Genomic DNA, 18,858 nt, shown 5'->3' with positions numbered 1-18,858 from the left:
GGATCTTGGCCCCACCCAGCTTCTCTGAAGAGCCTGTGGGGAGGGGACTGAAGGAAGGGCCGGGGGAGACAAATTGGCTTTGCCCTGTGGTCTCCTGCCTCACCAACCTGACCACTTCGGAAGGGATAGCAATCGTTATTGTCTTATACCGTCTTAGGTCAGGAGCAGTGTGGTACAACTGCAAGAGCCCTAGGCTGGGAGGCAGAAGACCTGAGTTCCAGTCCTACCTCTATTAGGAAAGGGCAGTACAACCTTGGATAAGCCCCTTCCCCTCCCTGGGCCTCAGTTCCGCACTTAGCCAGTCAGTGAACCCGAACACTCACTGTCTTACTTCTCCAGGAGGCATGGAGAATTGGGGGGCACGGAGTAGTATTTTTGTTATTTGTCCTTTGCTCTCAGAGAGGACCGTGACATCAGGGAGGTGATGGCATGCCATGCAAATGAATTGGATTTAAGTGAGGAAGGGCTGTGCAAAGTCACCAGCCTTACTTTCTAGTGAGAGATGAAAGAGGACCTGAAATCAGGGTTCCTGGGGCTATGGGGGCTACAATGAGTCGGGGGGCACAGAGTCCTAGGTTGGGAGTAAGCACACCTGGGATTGATCTAGACCAGGGGTGGGGAACCTGTGGCCTTGCCTGATCTAGATCCAGCTAGGTCACTGCAATGTGATCTTAAATAAGCCCCTTTCACCCTCTTGGCCTCAGTTTCCCTATCTCTACAACTAAGGATGGAATTAGATCACTAAACTTCTTTGAACTCTGAAACTCAGTGTTCTGGGAGAATATTCACTGAGGAAGAGGCTGAGGTCTGGGGTAAGGAGGGGGCAGGATCCTTTCTGTGTTTCCAACAAAAGCGTGGGCCCTAGAGAGACACAGCCCTAGAATATCCAGAGAGACATCCACCCCACCCTACCCGCACCCCATTCCCACACATATAGAGACCTCCCTCACAGAAATCATCTATGAGAACCCAGGCCACCCTGAGAGACCCCCTACACAGAGCCTTCCACACCAGAGCTATCCACCAAAGCCCCCAACCTATCCCAGAGCTCCCTGCTCCCAAGAAACACCCCCAAGCCACCTCTCACCATTCCCCTAAAGAGCAATCCATTCTCTTCCACCCCCTTCCCCACCCCCAGGCCCAGCCTTCATCCTATTCCGGAGCTTGAACCTCCCACAATAGCAACTCTCAGCCTCCCCGGGATCCTTCTGAAGAATTGGAAGCTGGAGCCTTGTGGAGGTTGGGAAAGAAGGAGGGGGCCCCATACCATCTCCAGCACTCCCTTTTCCAAACACTTTCCACTGCCATTGGGTTTCCACCCCTCCACCCCTCCACCTCCACCCCAGTCCTGGATTTCTAGCTTCTCAGTTGCCCAAGGGGATGGGAAATAATGGGTCCTCTCAGTTTGGCTGAGCTTCTTCTCCACCCACTCCCACACAGAGTTCCAGAATCTTAAACTATCTGAGGGCCAGTAGGGCCAGGGAGAAACATCTTAGAGGTAATTTTACAAATGGGGAAACTGAGGCCTAGAAAGGGGAAGAGATTTATCCCAAGCCATCCTGTGAGCAGGACTAGGTCCCAGATCTCTTCACTGTGCTTTCTCTGCATCCTTGGTGCCCTACTCCCCCACCTCCTGATAAACAGTGTTTTCATTCCCTTTCATCTCCCCCGTTCTGATCTCTACAGGAAGTAGGCAGCTCCAGTCCTGAGATGAGTCCTTGACTCTTCGTCTTTCCTTTTAGGTGACTTTAGCCCTTGGCCAATAGGGTCGGCTCTAGCATGTGGCTGCCAGCATTAGGAAAGAGACCCCACAGTCTCCCCCACTCTAAACTTCATAGCATTAGTGCTATCCCAAAGTGAAATGGGTCCCTCCTCTGAGGGGCGTGGGTTCCTTATTTCTTCATGTAGATGCTTTTAGGACCACTTGCCAAGGAGACTCTTTATCAGCCATAAGAGGTACTCAATGCCCACTGAGGTCCCTTCAGGCACTGAAGGATCTACTGCTCTCATTGCTCAAGGCGCTGTCCAAGGCTCTTAGGCCTAGTAGTTCCCTTCTCTTCTACTACTCAAGGCCCCCATGGTAGAGTTTCTCTTCCCCTTATCCTTCTGACCAGGGGGATTTGAGACAGTAATGGGGGGTTGAGAAATTAGGGGCAGTGAGAGGTTTGGTTCATGTTCAAACAGAGTGTAAAAGAAAACCTGGGAGCCAAGAGAATGGATTTCTTGTCCTGCATCTGCTGGGCCTCAGTTTTCCTATCTGTAAAGTGAGAGGCTCAGAGAAGGGGGTCTCTAAAGCTCCTTCTGGCTCTAATATTCTCTGAGTCTGAGAAGATTAAAACTTCCCTTTCCCTCTTGAGGTTTCATAATCTCAGTAGCGCCACCCATCTCCAAAATACCCATACACACCCCACACTGCCTCCCCACAAAAAACCACACAGTAGACTCTCATGAAAGGCTTGATGTGGGCTTTAGCCAGACCATGGGGCTCTGGCTCCACCAAGTGCTCATTGTGAAGACTGCAGGGGGCCCAAGTTTCCTCTAGCCCTGGCTTCCACTCTGGCCACTGAGGGCAGACATGCGGCTCAGCGGCATGCATGTACAGGTGCATGTGTTTGCATACGATGTCTATGTATGTATATGGATCCTTTGTGTGTGCATTGTGTCTTGCACACAGGATCCACGCATGCCTATCAGTGCGGTCCATTCATGAGCGTATGCACGCGCGCGCGTGTGTGTGTGGTGTGTGTGTGTGTGTGTGTGTGTGTGTCCGATGAGGTAACAGGGTTACTGCTGTGTGCATGCTCTGAACAGTGACCTTTCGAAGCCCAAATTGTTGGATGGACATCAAAAATTCACACCTGAATGCTTGGGCACAAGCTGTCCTTCTTCGATCTCTGCCCATTTTCCTGAGTCAGTCTCCTTTGTGTCTTCCGATAGTGTCAGCAGACTCAAGTGGGGTCCACAAGGGGCTCAGAAAACACCACATGACTTGAGTTAGAGGGGCTTGATTTGGCCCAGGGTCCAAAACTGGGACCAGTGGCTGGAAGTTACAGGGAGGTAGATGGTAGCTCATAAGGAAAGGAAGACTTTCTTAAGAATCATAGTTGTCCAGTAATAATGGAATAGATTTCCAAGTAGAGAGTGAGCTCTCAATTGCTGGAAACATTCAAGCAGATGGACAGGGAGTTGGGCTACAAGATATGCTCCAAGGATATTCTGACCTTTTCAGCGCTGAGATCTTAGGATTTGATGTTTCTGTGAATTAACATAAACCCTGAAGTAGAACCAATGGTAGTGATGGAAGTGAAAAGCTGGAAGGTAGGGGTGGGAAGTCTAGGCATCAGTTCCTCTCTGCCCAGCCCCAAGATGCCTGACTGGCCCCAGCTGTCTTCCAATTCCTTCAGGCTCACCCCCGCTCCAGTTCAAGAATGTCAATACTGATGGGACAGGGCAAGGAGGGGAGGGACAGAGACAGCTGGCATTCCTGGGGCTTTGGGAAATAAGGGTGGTGGAGGCAGCTGGCTGAGGGTATAGGGAAGAGCTGGGGGGCAGGTGTCTCAAACAACTTCAGACATTCTTCCCTCTTCCTTCACCCCTCACTGGTGTCCATAGGATACGCCTTTCTATGTATTCTTTCAGTGCATCCTCAACGCCTCCACCTCCACCCAGGAAGCTGGCAGGGTAGGACCTTATCATCCCCATTGTTTTCAGCGGGAAGGGGGGAGAGTAGGGTTTGCTAAGGTCACAGTCAAGGCTACGATTGAACCCAGATCTCCTGACTCTCAACCCAAGGCTCTTTCCCCTGAACAGAACAAACTTGCTTCTGAAAGTACCTCTTGCACTTGGAACCCTTCCTAAACTTCCCTTCCCACCCATGACTGCATCTTATTTTTTTAAGACACTTCAAGGTTTCCAAAACGCTTACAATGCACTAGTCACTGTCCTTGGTTCCTGGGTGTATCAGAAGTAGGGTACTGGGCTGAGAGAAAGTCCCCAGCATGGGAGGAATTAGCTCTTTCTCCCACTTACACTTGGACCTGGTCCAATGGAAAAGGCCTTGGGCTGGGAGTCAAAAGATCTGTTTTCTAGTGCAGACTCTGTTACTAACTTGAGATGAGACCATTGGCAAATCTTTCTCTTCTCTGGGCCTCAGTTTCCCCCCCTGTTCCAAAAGTGGGTTGGATAAGTGAACTCTGGGGCTCCTCCAGCACTGCTCCTGGATCATAGCTTTAGAGTTTGTGGAACCCAGTCTATCTTACATGTGTGCAAAATGAGGCCCAAGGTTTAGTGAATGTTCATGGTCATGAGGTTAGTGAAGGAGCAGAGTCAGGATTTGAATGTAGGTCCTCTGACCCCAAATGCAGTGTTCTTCTATGACTCTAAGATGTCCTCCATGTAAGATGGGATCCACAGGAGTGAATACCAGGTCAGAAAGTACAGGATCTCACTGGGACCTACGCCAAAGCTAAGAGGGCACTGTGGACGCTTCAGCAGCTGAAACTTCAAAAGCCACATTGGCGTGGTAAATTGATGCCAAGCTGGATTATACAAGGGCATGCCACTATAAAATTAGGTGGCTCAGTGTATAGAGCACAGGGCCTGGAGTCAGGAAGACTTGAATTCAGATCCAGCCTCAGACATTGCCTAGCCGTGTGACCCTAAGCAAGTCACTTAACCATGTTTGCTTCAATTTCCTCATCTGCAAAATGAGCTGGCTAAGGAAATGGCAAACCACTCCAGTATCTTTGCCAAGAAGACCCCGTTTGGGGTCATTGAGTTCCGCTCCCGACTCTACGGATGAGGTAACTGAAGCTCATCTAAGTGACTGGAGTCATCTCAGTAACTGGATGACCTGCCTAAGGTCACACAGGTAAGAAGTCACAGAATCAGGATTCTAACCAAGGCCCTTTTAATTCCAAGCTGGAGCTCACTGCCTCCTATGTGCAAATGCCAAGAAGGAGAGAGAAGAATGGCCCAGGAGTGCTAGCAGGCAGGCAAGCAGGCAGGCAGGGCTATGCTGGGATCCCAGTGTTGAAATCTGAAGAGGAAAAATGCCCGTGCTGTCCTGGATGTGGAGGTGGATGGAAGTGGACAAGGGTACACTCAGGGCTTGGGAGGGAGGGGAACAAGGTTTCTCAATTGGTCACAGAAGCACAGGATCAGGGGATTCACTACCATTTAGTCCAGTCCCCTCATTTTGGAGACAAGAAGCGGAGGCCAGGAGAGGGTGCGTTGAATTTGCCCAAGGTTAAAGAGGAAAGAAGTGGCAGAGGCTGAACGTGGTTTAGAGGCTATAAATACAGGGCTTTCCAGGACACTAGGAATGGCATCCCATCCAGCTCACAGGCAGTATCTCCATCCCAAGCTTCCCCAAGAAGTCTCCAAGGCCCTGGTGAGAATGCCAGGCCTCCTGGAAAACCACTTTATTTGCATTATTCCAGGAATCTCACTCATCCAAGGTGGGACATTCTCCAAGCTTGGCAAAGGAGAGACAGCAGGGATGGGGAAGGGGAAGGAAGGGATCTCAGTGCAATGATAGCAGAAGGGCTAGCTTTGGGCTCTGTGGCTCAGTGGTTCCAGCCATTGTAGAGTTCAGAGTGGCAGGCAGCAGGTTCCCAAGGGCACAGGTATGGGGAAGAGGTGCCCAAGGCTGGTGGGTACTGCCTGTTGGTTTCTCCATTCCTGGGCAGCACCATGGAGAGCCCACTATCCCACAGTTCCTCTGGCTGGCCTGGCCACTGACCTTGTGCTCACAGGTGTGCCAGGTGCCAGGCCAGATGGGGGAGGGGAGAAAAGCAAGGGAAGGGTGCATGTACATGGCTCCATCAGTGTCTGTCTATTCCACCCCCTTCATGAATTCCAAGAACTCTGCCCAAAGAGAAGAAAAAGGAGAATGGGTTAGAGAGGGCCAGTCAGAGGAGAAGGCAGGGCTAATGAGAGTCTGGATGTTGGAAATGGGGAGGGGAGGGGGAAGGAAGAAGGTTAGGGAACAGGTTCAATTTGGGGTGTGAGGAAATCCTGGTTTGGAAATGGCCCATGGGACTCATGGTTGGGATGGCTCCCTCTTTGAGGCTGAGCATAGCAGTCCCTGAGAGAGGAAAGGCCTGGGTGCTGCGGCTCCTCACCATCATAGTCAATCCTGCCGTCATTGTTCTTGTCCCCGTCCTTCATAAGTTCCTCGATGTCATCCTCAGTGATGGTCTCCCCAGTGGCCTGAAGCATAATCTTTAGCTCCTCCAAGTCAATGTAACCATCTGCATTCCTGTATCAAAAGGATAGAGTGAAGAACACTTAACGATGGACTCCTCTCCATCCATCCCCCTACTGCCTTACCAGGGGACCTCACCCACCTCAGCCAAAGAGGTAGAGGCAGGAAGCACTGGACATCACCAGCCAGCCTTCCGCCTGGGCAAGCACACTCACTTGTCAAACATTCGGAAGAGGTCAGACAGCTCCTCCTCTGATTTCCCTTTGCTGTCATCCTTCATACATCGAACCATCATGACCAGGAACTCATCAAAATCCACTGTGCCACTGCCTAGGGTATGGGAAGTCAGTGGGAAGCTGTGGTCACTCTGGAAGGATTGCCCAAAGGCCCCTTCCTTGATGACATGGGAGCCAGGGCTGGGGCTCCCTGGAAAATATGTCTTTTAGTGGGTAAGAGGTTAAGAGAAGCCTGAATTCCTGAATACTCAGCCTCAAGGGCTTACAGTTCTGTCATGCAGTAGCTGGCAGGAAACTTAGACATCATTTAGTCTACTGCCCCTATTTTCAGTTGGAGAAACTGAGTCCTAGGGAAGGGAATTATATTGCCCACAATCACATTAATAAACGAAAGAGTCATGATTTGAATCCAAATTCTCTGACTGCAACTTTCATTTTTACACATAGAAAAACCCCAAAAGAATTAGGAACTTGGCTCATCTTTACTCAGAGTCAGGCAGAACCAGGACCTGGCCCTATCAAAGCCTCTTTCCATGATTACTGCTTCATTCGCATCACTGGCCTTCTTGAGACAAGACTCTCTTGCCTTTCTTGACTCCTAGGCCGCTAATTCTAACAGCCTTATGTCAGGGCACACAGGAGGATAAGGGGCTACGTGACCATCAGGGGATGGTAGAATATGAGGATAGAAGGCATTCTCAGCACTTCCAGCTATCCCACCTTTCCTGTCACCCATCAGAGTACTAGGGAAGGGGAGCCCCCACTGTCTTCATATAACCTTCTCACTTCAAATGGAGGCCCAAGGGATAGGGAGAGGGCCTTACCATCCTCATCCACCTCATCAATCATCTCTCTTGCAGCTCCTCGGGAGTGGGGTTCTGGCCTAACATACGCATCACCTTGCCCAGCTCCTTGGTGCTGATACAGCCATCTTCAGCACCCAAAACGAAGATGTCAAAGGCAGCCTTGAACTCTGCATTGGGGAGAGGGGAGGGGCAGGGGAGCAAGGGATGGTCTCAGAAAATCACGATATATTCAACCTCAGGGACAGAGACAGCCAACCACTTAATATAGAGGGGGAAACTGAGGCCCAGAGAAAGAAAAGGACTAGCCCAAGGTCATCTAGCTGGTGACAGAATAATGAGATTTATTTACTTTTTTTTTTGCGGGTGTGGCAATTGGGGTAAGTGACTTGCCCAGAGACACACAGCTAGTAAGTGTTATATGTTTGAGGTGAGATTTGAACTCAGGTCCTCCTGACCCCAGAGCCGGTGCTGTATCCACTGCACCACCTAGCTGACCCTAGAACGAACGATAAAATTTAGAGCTAGATGGGACCTTAGAGGATCATTTAGAGTTCATTGGTCCCCAACTGGTGGACCATGGACCCAAGTTATCTTTCTGGGCTTATTATATATTAATCCCCTTCACACACTCTGTGGTCCAGTCAAACTGACCTTTTGGCTATTTCTCACATGTGGCCTTCCTTCTCTCATCTCTGTACCTTTGTATGGGCTGTGCCTCCACACCTGAAATGTATTCCCTCCTCACCTCAAAGCTCAGCTCAAAATGCTACCCTGAGGTCTTTCCTTAGCAGCAGCTCTCTTCTCCCCCAGCTACTAGTGCCTTCCCCCCCTCAGTCACTTTGTAATTATTGTGGACAGGGCAGCCCCGCCTGCAGTAAGGAAGATCTGGGTTCAAATCCAACCCCAAACACTTCCTAGCTATGTGACCTTGGATAAGTCACTTAACCTTGTTTGCCTCAATTTCCTCATCTGTAAAATGAACTGGAGAAAGAAATGGCAAACCGCTCCAGTATCTTTACCAAGAACACCCCAACTACAGTCATGAAGAGTCAGACACAACTGAACACCAACGAAAATTCATACATTTTGTATCTATATATATGTGTGTATACATTGTCTGCCCGCTTGTTACGGGCAGAGGTGATTTACTAAGTGCCTACTTGGTGCCCAGCTAATAGTTCTTAGTAAATGCTTCTTGACTGAATGATTGATTGAGGTTGCTCAGAGTTATTGCAAAGGGTCCCCAAGTCCAAATTCGTGCTGTGTCTCTGTTATTATTTGTCAACTGTTTCTAGTTGTTGTTGTGACTGATCAAATTCAAGTTCTTTTAAAAGCATTATGGAACCTATAGGAGTTTTTTGTCATCATGGATTTTCTCACTTAACAGAACCTGCAAGTGCAACCACTCTCTCAGGGGGCAGGGAGAACAGGGAAGGGGCCACTCACCATTTTTCTGTTCTTCCGTCAGCTGTTCCACCTGAGGAAAAGGGGGAGCTGGGAATGAACCCAGACCTTCTTACCATCCCCACCCATGGGTTGGTCAGGCCTTGCAGAGGGAAGGTCCTTTAATCAAGGTCACCCCTCCTGGCCTGGCCCAGACAGTGGATGAGTAACAATAGTCCTCTGGCCCCCTGCCCTCCCAGCCAGGCCATGTCCTGGTGAAATCCAAGCTATACTCTCCCCACCCCCACCCCTACCCCCACCTGCCTCCTACCACCCGCCAGGCAGCTGCCCGACCTCTTATTGTGGGGACAATAAAACCAGATCGTCTCCGACAGCAGAGGCCAGCCTGGTCAGGGGCTGGAGGGAGGGGAGAGGTAACTGAGTCTGACTCCCCCTCCCCCTTGCCAACCCTTCCCCCCCAAGCCCTGAAACCAAACCCTGGGGTAGTGACAGAGACTATTTTTAACAGTGGACAAAGCTAAACCTGGTGATTGTTTCCTGAAGCTAGGGGCTCTGGCATGTGAGGGAGGGCTGTTATCTGCACACTTGTCCGAGTGGCGCCTACAGAGCTAAAATTAGCTCAGAGTGCCCTGGAGCCTTTTATGGGCATGGGGTGGAAGGGACTGGCTCCCCTTTCCAGGACACCCTACAGACCCTGATCTCCAGCCTGGCATGACCCCAGTGGTTTGCCTGAGGGCTATGTCTCAGCAGGGATGGTCACTGTGGACAGAGGGGAGGGCCTTTAATAGGGCCTAGGCAACATGCTCTGTACTCCTCTCCCCTCCCCAGTCCACCCCCACTGAGTATCTTCCCTGGCTGGAGCTGAGATGTACTGAGGGACCTTAGCTGCAGTCCATCCTGGGGCAGGTAAATTGTGAGGGATCTGTCTTGTACCCCCAAAGGAGAAGGAGGGAGAGGGTTAGGGAGAGGCATAGTTTGGGGTTTCCAGGGACTCTGCTTCCAGCTTACCTAGGAGAGGGCCAGAAGGATGGTTCAGTTCCCACTCCCATTCCCCCAGCAGGAAAGTCATGGCCAGAGCTGGGAATGGCATTTAAGACCCCTGGGTCCTTGGGCTCTCTCTCCTTACACCTCCCTATTTGCTAAATCTGGGATACTTTGACTCCCTCAAGCCAATCCTGTCAGGGCAAAGACCCGGGAAATGCCAGTTCTCTCAATTCTCTCCCCCCTGGCCCTCAGTCCTCATATTTATGGAGTTCCTTCCTGTTCCCACAAATCTTGGACTCCAAACCCTGCTTACCAACTCAGGACCTAGATTCTCCCACTCCTTCTGCTCACCTATAAGCAGAGAGCTATAGAGGGAAGCCCTAACCACCAGCTCAAGGGCTCCCTTGCTTGGCAGTACGGTTCATGTTTCTCCTGTCTCCCCTTCATGGTCCCCTCAGCCTGCCTCCTATCCCATGCTTACGTGGGAGGGTGAGAAGGAAAAGGAATATGTGTAAGAGAGAAGGAATGAGCAGAAGAGACAAAGAAGGAAACAGAGACAGATAAATTGAGAGAGAGAGAGAGTCAAGGGGAAAGAAAGGATGAAAGAGGAGAGAGAGAGACAGAGAGAGAGGAGGAGAAAGACAGAGAGAAAGGGGGGGCAGAACAGGGTGGGGTTTGTATCCAGACCAGGTCTCTAATGCCAGTTAAAAGAATTCAGTGCTGTGTAAGAGTTGGACATCTCCTTAGAACCTTTTACGTCTTGTCTCTGCCCCTAAGCTCACCCCCTCCCATCCCTGCCACCCAAACTCTGTGGCTATGCTGATGCTAAGCTCTGTCTTTTGTCCTCATCATCTCCCAGGTTCCTCTTCCTTCTGGCCCCTCTTCACCTTTCTATCCACTTCATCTCCATGCTTCTAGGACCTTACGATTTAGAACTGAAGAGACCTCTCAGGCTATCTAGTCTAACTGCCTCAGATGAAAAATCTGAGACCCAGAAAGTTAAGTGACTTGCCCAAGGTCAGGTCATATGGGTAATTAAGTGGCAAAAGTGGGATTTCAAGTATCTTTCCTGCCTCTTCATTTTCTCCCTGCCCCTCATCTCTGCCCTGATTTCTTGTCTTCCTTTTTTAGCTTCCATTTATCCCTGGCCCCTCATCTCCTCTCTGCCCTCATCTCCTCTTTTGTGCTGTTACCAGCCCCGCCTCCCCCCCATCCTGCCAACACTGGAGACATCTCATCTACCCACAGGAAGGAGCCTGTGACATCAATGGGGTCACCTCCAGAATACAAAGCTACAGGTACAGGGGCTCAATCCAGCAAAAGGAGGTACAGGATGCCCTTGAAGCCTGCTGCTGGAGAGCTCTAGGCCAAAGGCTACATTGGTAGGATCATAAGATTTAGAGCTAAAAGGGATCCTTGGGGGTCATCTGATTTATCTCTCCCCATTTTAGAGAAGAGAAAACTGAGGAGATCTACAAAGGGGAAGGGATTTCCCCAAAGGCATACAACTACTAAGTAACTGAATCCAAATTTAAGCACAGGACCTCAGATTCCAACCCAGTGCTCTCTCTAACATAGCAGTTACCTCCAGGGCACCTTGGACTTGAATGTCCTGAGGGTGGGCACCAGTATGTTCATGCTTGCTTATTCCTAAGTGCTGCTGTTGGAGCGAAGTCCCCCCCTCCCCCCACTCAACCTATGGGAGTGGTCCCAGGGGGATAGGCTTCCTCTGTGTACTGGACACAGTTTCCCCAACCAGCTGAACCCCTTCCTAAGAAAATCAGCCCTGGAGCCCATTGTCCAGGAGAACCGAGGATGCTCCCTCTCTGAAAGTGTGCCCACTGAATGGATGCCCCCCCAAGTTAAGATGGCACAGCCTTGGGGCTGGGCATTGTGGTGGAGGGAAAGCCTGGGGGGTCTCTAGAGATGCTAAGGAATCACTCACCGCTGCTTTATAGATGTCATCCATGGTGAGATGATGACTGTGGCACGCCTGTGGGAGAAGGGGAGTGGCAACTCAGAGCAGCAGGGTACTTGTGTGAAGCTGAGTTATCCTGCCCTGGGTTATATAGCACCCACTCTGTCAATCAGCATTCCTCTCTCTCCAGTTAGAAAAGGGGTGGGGAGATGCATGGACCTCTGGAAGCCTTCTGGCCCTGGGGGTGGGGTGGGGTGGGGGTGTAGGAATAGGACTGTCACCTCTGCCACTGTCCCTTCAGGGGCATATGAGTCACTGGGAGTTTTTTCTAGGCCCTGCCTCATAGGCATCCTGTGTCTAGATCCAGGGCAAGGCTAGGGAGAAGGAAGGCAGAGGGGTGGGGGGCTTAAAGAGGCAGCAATTTTAGTGGAAAGAACCCTTCAGTTAGCTTTGCACCTCACCTTGGCTACTTACTGTTTATGGAACTTTGGACAAGTCCCTTCCCCCTCTCCAGGCATCTGTTTGTTCAGCAAAAGGAGGAGATTGGCTGAAAGGCTCTTTCTAGCTCTGGACCTGTGATCTTCCCATCTTTGCTCAGAGCATGTAGTTAATGCATATTTGTTGTCTTGAGATGTATGTTTGTTTGGGAGTTGTTAGCTATAGTTCCCTTCCTCCATCTCACCTCTGTCCCTCTCACTCTTAGTTAATAGCTCTGGGTGCTTCACACTTTCCCTCCCCTTTGATAACCCCAAGACCTATTACTTCCAGAATCTAATATAAAATTTTGTTTGTTTTTTAAAGCCCTTCATAACCTGATCCCTTCCTACCTTTCCAGCATTCTCCCTTTCTCCCCACCAGAGGACTCTGTACCATGTGATCTGTTGGCACTGGCCTTTTTGCTGCTCTTCACACAACATTCCCCATCTCCCAACCCCAGGCATTTTCACTGGCTGTCTCCCATGCCTGAAATTCTTTCCCTCTTATCACCATCTCTTGGCTTCCCTGGCTTCTTTGTCCTACCCAAAATCCCACTTTCTGCAAAATGCCTTTCCTTTTGTAAAGTTCCCACTCCCATTCCCCCAGCAGGAAAGTCTTGGCTAGAGATGGGAATGGTATTTAAGGCCCCTGTGTCCTTGGGCCGTTTGTAAAGTTCCCCTTTTGTAAAGTGCCTAGCACAGTGACTGGAGCATATTAGGCACTATATAAATGCTTACTCCCTCCCCCTTCCCTTCCCCTTTCCCTTCTAAGATTATCTCCAATTTAACCTGTATATGTCATGTTTGTACATAGTTACCTACCTGTTGTTTCCCTCTTTAGACTGTGAGTTCTCTGATAGCAGGGACCATGTTTGTCTTTCCTTGTATCTCAAGCTTAACACAGTGCCAAGCACACATTAGCAATTAATAAACTCTTGCTTGACTTTTTAGATCTCCTGGGTTGATTCTCGCAAGTTACTCCTGTTTCCTCAATTCTTATTAATACAACAAACAATTGCAGTGTGTCTTTTAGGTACAGGACGCTGACTGCCAGACACTGACTGACTGACAAAACCAATCCATCTTCTTTACAGCAGCCAGAATAATTTTCCTAAGGTACAGATCTGACCATTATACTCCTCTAGCTAAAAACCTTCAGCAGCTCCCCAGTGCCTATAGGGTATAAACTCCTTAGCCTGGCATTTAAAGCCATCTTCAATTTGGCTCCCACTCACCCTGAAACCTGATACTCCATCCCACCTGCCTCTGTATTCAAACAAGTCATTCTCCATGCCTGGAATGTACTTCCTTGGGCAATCACTTAATTCCTTTGGGCTTACCAGCTATAGGTCTACAACCCTCATGTCTCTGCCTCTTAGAATCCTTGTCTTCCTCCAAGGCTCAGCTTCAGTGCCACTTCTCCATGATGCCTTCTGGTATCTCCTACCTCTCCCCTGCCAACTTATTAATATTCTTTTTCTTCTTCTTTTTCCTTATGCTACCCTTGGGTACCCATTGTATGCCCTTAAGTAGAATGTATGCTCCTATTTCATTTTTGTCTCCGTATAAACCTAGTTCCTGGAACATAGGAAGTGACCATATGAAAATATGCTCCAAATCATTAGTGGTTAAAGGAATGTAAATTAAAAAATAATTTCAAGATTTCACTTGATGTTTAGTCATTTCGGTCAAGTCTGACTCTTCATGATCCCTTTTTGGGATTTTCTTGGCAGAGATACTAGTTTGACATTTCCTTTTCTATCTCATTTTACGGATGAATAAACTGAGGTGAACAGGGTTAAGTGACTTGCCCAGGGTCACAAAGCTAGTAAGTATCTGCAGCCAGATTTCTACTCAGGTCTTCTAGGCCAGGTACTCTATCCGCTGTATCACATAGCTGCCCCCGTAAGATTTCACACAGAAACTTGGCAAAAATGACAAAGGATAAGGACACTCAATATCAATGTACTCTTGGTAGAAGTATGAAATGGTTTAACCATTCTTTTTTATTTCAATTTGCAATTTTGATTTTGCACCAAAAGAACTTGAACTATTCATATCCTTTGAGCCACTGGCAGGCATATAGCCCCAAGGAGGTTAAAGAAAAGAACAAAGATCCAATACATACAGCAGAGTGCTGGTAAATGTTTAAAAATCATCTGGGATGCGGGGAATGGGGCATATGCAAGATACACTTTAAATTTAATGCACATTATTTTAAAAATCTACTTATTTTTAACATTTAAAAAAAATTTTGCGTTCCAAATTCTCTTCCTCCCTTGCACTCCCTTCCCTACTAAAATAGAGGGCAAACAATATGACATCAATTATACATGCAAATCATGCAAAACATATTTTCATATTAGCCATATTGCAAAAAAAAAGTGAGAAAATTATACTTTAATTTGAACTCAGGATTCATCAGTTCTTTCTTTGGAGGTGGATAGCATTTTTTCATGAGTCTTTTGGAATTGTATTAATCAGAGCAACCATGTCTTTTACAGGTGATCATCATCACAACATTGCTGTTACTGTGCACAATAATCCTTTGGTTCTTCTCAGTTTACTTTGTATTAGTTCACATAGGTCTTGCCATGTTTTTCTGAAACCACCTAACACATCATTTCTTATAGCATATACTACTTTATCACAATCATATGCCATAACTTATTCATTCCCTAATTGATGAGTATCCCCTCAATTTTGAATTCTTTGCCACCACAAAAAGAGCTGCTATAAATATTTTGTACATATAGGTCCTTTTCCTTTTTCATTGAGGTACAGACCTAGTAGCAAATATGCCCTTTGGGCATAGTTCCAGATTTTTCTCCAGAATGGTTGTACATCTCTTTTATGTGAGAAAATTTTCCCCATTCTATTTCTCCTTTTCCCTTTCTCCCAGTTCACCACTCTTTCTCACCTCCCCCTTTTTTGGAGATCATCCCAACATAATTGACTCACACCCCTACCTTCTATGTAGACTCCTTCTAACTGTCCCAATAATGGTAAAGTTGTTAGAAGTTACATATATCATCTTCTCATATGGGAATGTAAACAGTTTAACCTTGAGTCCTTCATAATTACTCTTTCATAATTATCTTTTTATGTTTCTCTTAAGTTTTATGTTTGAATGTCAAATTTTCTATTCAGCTTTGGTCTTTTCATCAGCAATGTTTAGAAGTACTCTATTTCATTAAATATCCATTCTTCCCCTGAAGGGATTATACTCACTTTTGCTGGGTAGGTTATTCTAGGTTGTAATCCTAATTCCTAGGCATTCTGGGATAACATAGTCTAAACTCTCTACTCCTTTAACATGGAAGCTGATAAATCTTGTGTGATTCTGTCTATGGCTCCATGATATTTGAATTATTTCTTTCTGCCTGCTTGCAATATTTTCTCGTGGTTGCTCTGGAATTTGGCTAAGAGTTTTCATTTTGGGATCACTTTCAGATGATAGGTGGATTCTTTCCATTTCTATTTTATCCACTGGATTTAAGCTGTTAGGGCAGTTTTCTTAGATACTTTCTTGAAATATGACATTTAGGCTCTTTTTTTAAAATTATGGCTTTTTTGGTAGTCTAATAATTCTTAAACAATCTCTCCTCAATCTATTTTCCAGGTCAGTTGTTTTTTCCAATGAGGTATTTCACATTTTCTTCTATATTTCTTTATTCTTTTGACCTTGTTTTATTGTTTCTTGATGTCTCATGGAATCATGAGATTCCACTTGCCCAATTCTCATTTTTTAAAAAACAATGCATTTATTAATTTTTAGCTTTCAATATTCACTTCCATAAGATTGTGAGTTTTAAATTTTCTGCCCTTCCCTCCCCTCCTCTGTCCCCAAGATGGCATGCAATCTGATATAGGCTCTACATATACATTCATATTAAATATATTTTCACATTAGTCATGATGTAAAGAAGAATTAGAACCAATGGGAGGAACCACAAGAAAGAAGAATCAAAACAAAACAACAAAAGAAAAGGAAAGCAAATAGTATGCTTCCATCTGCATTTAGATTCCATAGTTCTTTCTCTGGATGTGGACAGCTTTCTCCATCATGAGTCTTTTGGAGTTGTCTTAGATCTTTGCATTGCTGAGAAGTCAGTCATTGCACAGTGTGGCTGTTACTACATACAATATTCTCCTGGTTCTTCTCACTTCACTCAGCAGCAGTTCACATAGGTCTTTCCAGGTTTTTCTGAAGTTCACCTGCTCATAATTTCTTATAGCACAATAGTATTCTGTTACATTCATATACCACAACTTATTCAGCCATTCTCCAATTGATGGGCATCCCCTCAATTTACAGTTCTTTGCCACCACAAAAAAAGCTGCTATAAATATTTTTGTACATATGGGTCCTTTTCCCATTTCTAGGATCTCTTTGGGATATAGACCTAGAAGTGGTATTGCTGGGTCAAAGGGGCCCCATTCTAATTTTTAAGGAATTCTTTTTTTCAGTGACCTTTTGTATCTCTTTTTCTCTTTGGCCAATTCTGCTCTCTAAGGAGTTCTTTTCTTCAATGAATTTTTGTGCCTCCTTTACCAAGCTGTTAATTCTCTTTTCATAATTTTCTTGCATCTCTCTCATTTCTTTTCCCACTTTTTTCCTCTTCTACTCTTCTCTCTTTCTTTAACTCTTCCAGGAATTTTTGTTGGGCTTGTGTCCAATTAGCAGATTTCTTTGAGGCTTCCTCGTAGAAGTTTTTGTGTTATTATCTTCTTCTGAGTTTGTGTCTTGGCTTTCTCTGCCACCACAGTAGCTTTAAGTTCTTTTTTTGCTGTTTGCTCATTTTCCCAGCTTATTTCTTGACTTTGAACTTTATGTTATAATTGTGCTTTGTTCATGTTGTGGTGGGGAGGCACTATGCCAAGCTTTAGGCTTTTTTGTGCTATTTTCAGAGCTACTTCAAGGGATCTGCAAGTTTTTGGTGCTTCCAAGATGGTGTGATCCAGGAAGAGGTGTGGTCATTATTCTCCTGGTCTGAGCTCTGGGCTTTACCTAGGAAGGGCCCCTGCTCCCCCTGCAGCTGTAAGCCCTAGTGCTCCTATCTGCCTTGGAAATGTGATCAGTTCTCCTGCAGCTGCAAGCCTATGTTCCTGTCTTAGAACTGCAACAAGGGCTCCCTTTAGAAAAACCACCAGTGCTCCTCTTTGCCCTAGAACTGTGACCCAGAATTGTATATAGGTAATAAAGTTGCCAATCAGTGCCAACTGTCCTTACTGCCAGCAACAGGTCCCTTAGAATCTCTTTCTGACCCTCTTCAATCCCCTTACCATCTCTGGGTTGACCTGAAGCTACTGCTGGTGCTGCCCCCATGTGCCTGTGTTTGGGACAGGCTTCCACCCAGGAGTCACCCAGACCTCTCCTGCCAACCTCTTAGGTTTTCTTAAGCCAGAAAAAATTCTCACCCTGACCTTTTGTTGGCTCTGCTGCTCCAAAATTTAATTTGAGGCATTAAAGTTGTTTGGAGAGGAATGCTGAGAGAGTTCAGCTAGACTGCTGCCTCTAATCTGCCATCTTGGCTCTGCCCCTAAACTATATTATTAGCACATTTTAAAGTCTAGATAATCAACAAAACAATAAATTAAGTCTTGATTTATGGTATTTGCCTATATCTGAGGTGTAAATGCACAACACTGAAAATTTAACAATCTGAAGCAAACTCTTAATACCTGAAAAACCAGTAGAGGTCCTGAGTAGGGTATCAAAACATATTTGTTCCATCATGTTGGGAAGATGTAGGACAGAATAGTGTATATACTGTGGGATGCAATTTCTGTGCATGATTTCTTGCTTAATCATCTTCCTTTTGTCACAAGGGAAAAAATATGGGAAAGTAACTGTGACAGAAATATAAAGGGCATCAATAATTTTTTTCTTTCTTCCCTTTCTTTCTTTCTTTCTTTTCCTTCCTTCCTTCCTTCCTTCCTTCCTTCCTTCCTTCCTTCCTTCCTTCCTTCCTTCCTTCCTTCCTTCCTTCCTTCCCTTGTTTTCTTTCTTTCTTTCACAGGCCTAGGACCTTCTCTCAAGGAGTTTACAGGTGTAATGAAAAAAGAGAAGGAATAGGCCCAGTCTCTAGTGGGGTGGCTAGATACGTCAAAGGATAACTATAATATGAGGCACATATGATATAACAGATGTACAGACATACTTCTCTAAGGATTTAAAGGAAAGATCATTATGAATAACAGAAGTACAGACATACTTGTCTAAGGATTTAAAGGAGAGATCACTACCTCACTACCAGCCTTCAGGGAAGAAGCCTTCCTGGAGAAGGCAGTACTTCAGCTAGGCTTTGAAGGGTGAGTAAGAATTGACGAGTTCAAAAAACATTCCACATGGATCTGTTGCAGTATGAGAGGTTGAGAGGTTGTGACCCCTCAAAGATTGAAGTACATGACGGGGTCGTCTGGAATGAATTCACAGACTCATGCATTCTTTAAGTCAAGGCAAAGATTTATTGTTACGCTTTTCAGCGGGCAAGGATTCTTAAGGATCCTGCAATCTTAAAGTGGTACAGTTAAAGTTTATATAGGATAAAATACAATAAAACATGTGCCAAATATGCTAACTAGGTGATTTGGGGTAGGATTAGGGAGTGGTTAAGGAGTGGTCAGTTCTTAAAAGAACATGCACTTCTTGTACCTACTGTGCAGGCGTTTTTCCCAGAGTTCACTAGGAAAAGCACACAAGGGGGCCACATGAAGGTGTGGTTTTAGGCCTGCTACGTCACTAAGTTAACTAGAGTTCAGGGTAACTGAAATCAATGTCTTGTTTGACAAGATAGATGTAGGGAGTATACATATGTCATAA

General features: G+C 46.5%; 1 protein-coding gene across 1 annotated transcript; it reads right to left on the bottom strand.

Annotated features, from left to right (window-relative positions):
• Window positions 1–5,393: 5,393 nt before the first annotated feature.
• Window positions 5,394–11,689, bottom strand: TNNC1 (troponin C1, slow skeletal and cardiac type). The gene is given in 7 exon segments (XM_020971577.2): window positions 5,394–5,868; window positions 6,126–6,262; window positions 6,424–6,538; window positions 7,269–7,296; window positions 7,299–7,417; window positions 8,697–8,727; window positions 11,584–11,689. Coding segments are annotated over 7 exon segments (486 nt in total). The 5' UTR covers window positions 11,608–11,689; the 3' UTR covers window positions 5,394–5,836.
• Window positions 11,690–18,858: the final 7,169 nt, after the last annotated feature.

This window comes from Phascolarctos cinereus, unplaced genomic scaffold (genome assembly GCF_003287225.1).
Source record: "Phascolarctos cinereus isolate Bilbo 61053 unplaced genomic scaffold, phaCin_HiC Scaffold_4;HRSCAF=312, whole genome shotgun sequence".
NCBI classification, from domain to species: domain Eukaryota; kingdom Metazoa; phylum Chordata; class Mammalia; order Diprotodontia; family Phascolarctidae; genus Phascolarctos; species Phascolarctos cinereus.
The sequence above is the reverse complement of the archived record's forward strand: the minus strand, read 5'-3'. Positions and strand labels throughout refer to the sequence as shown.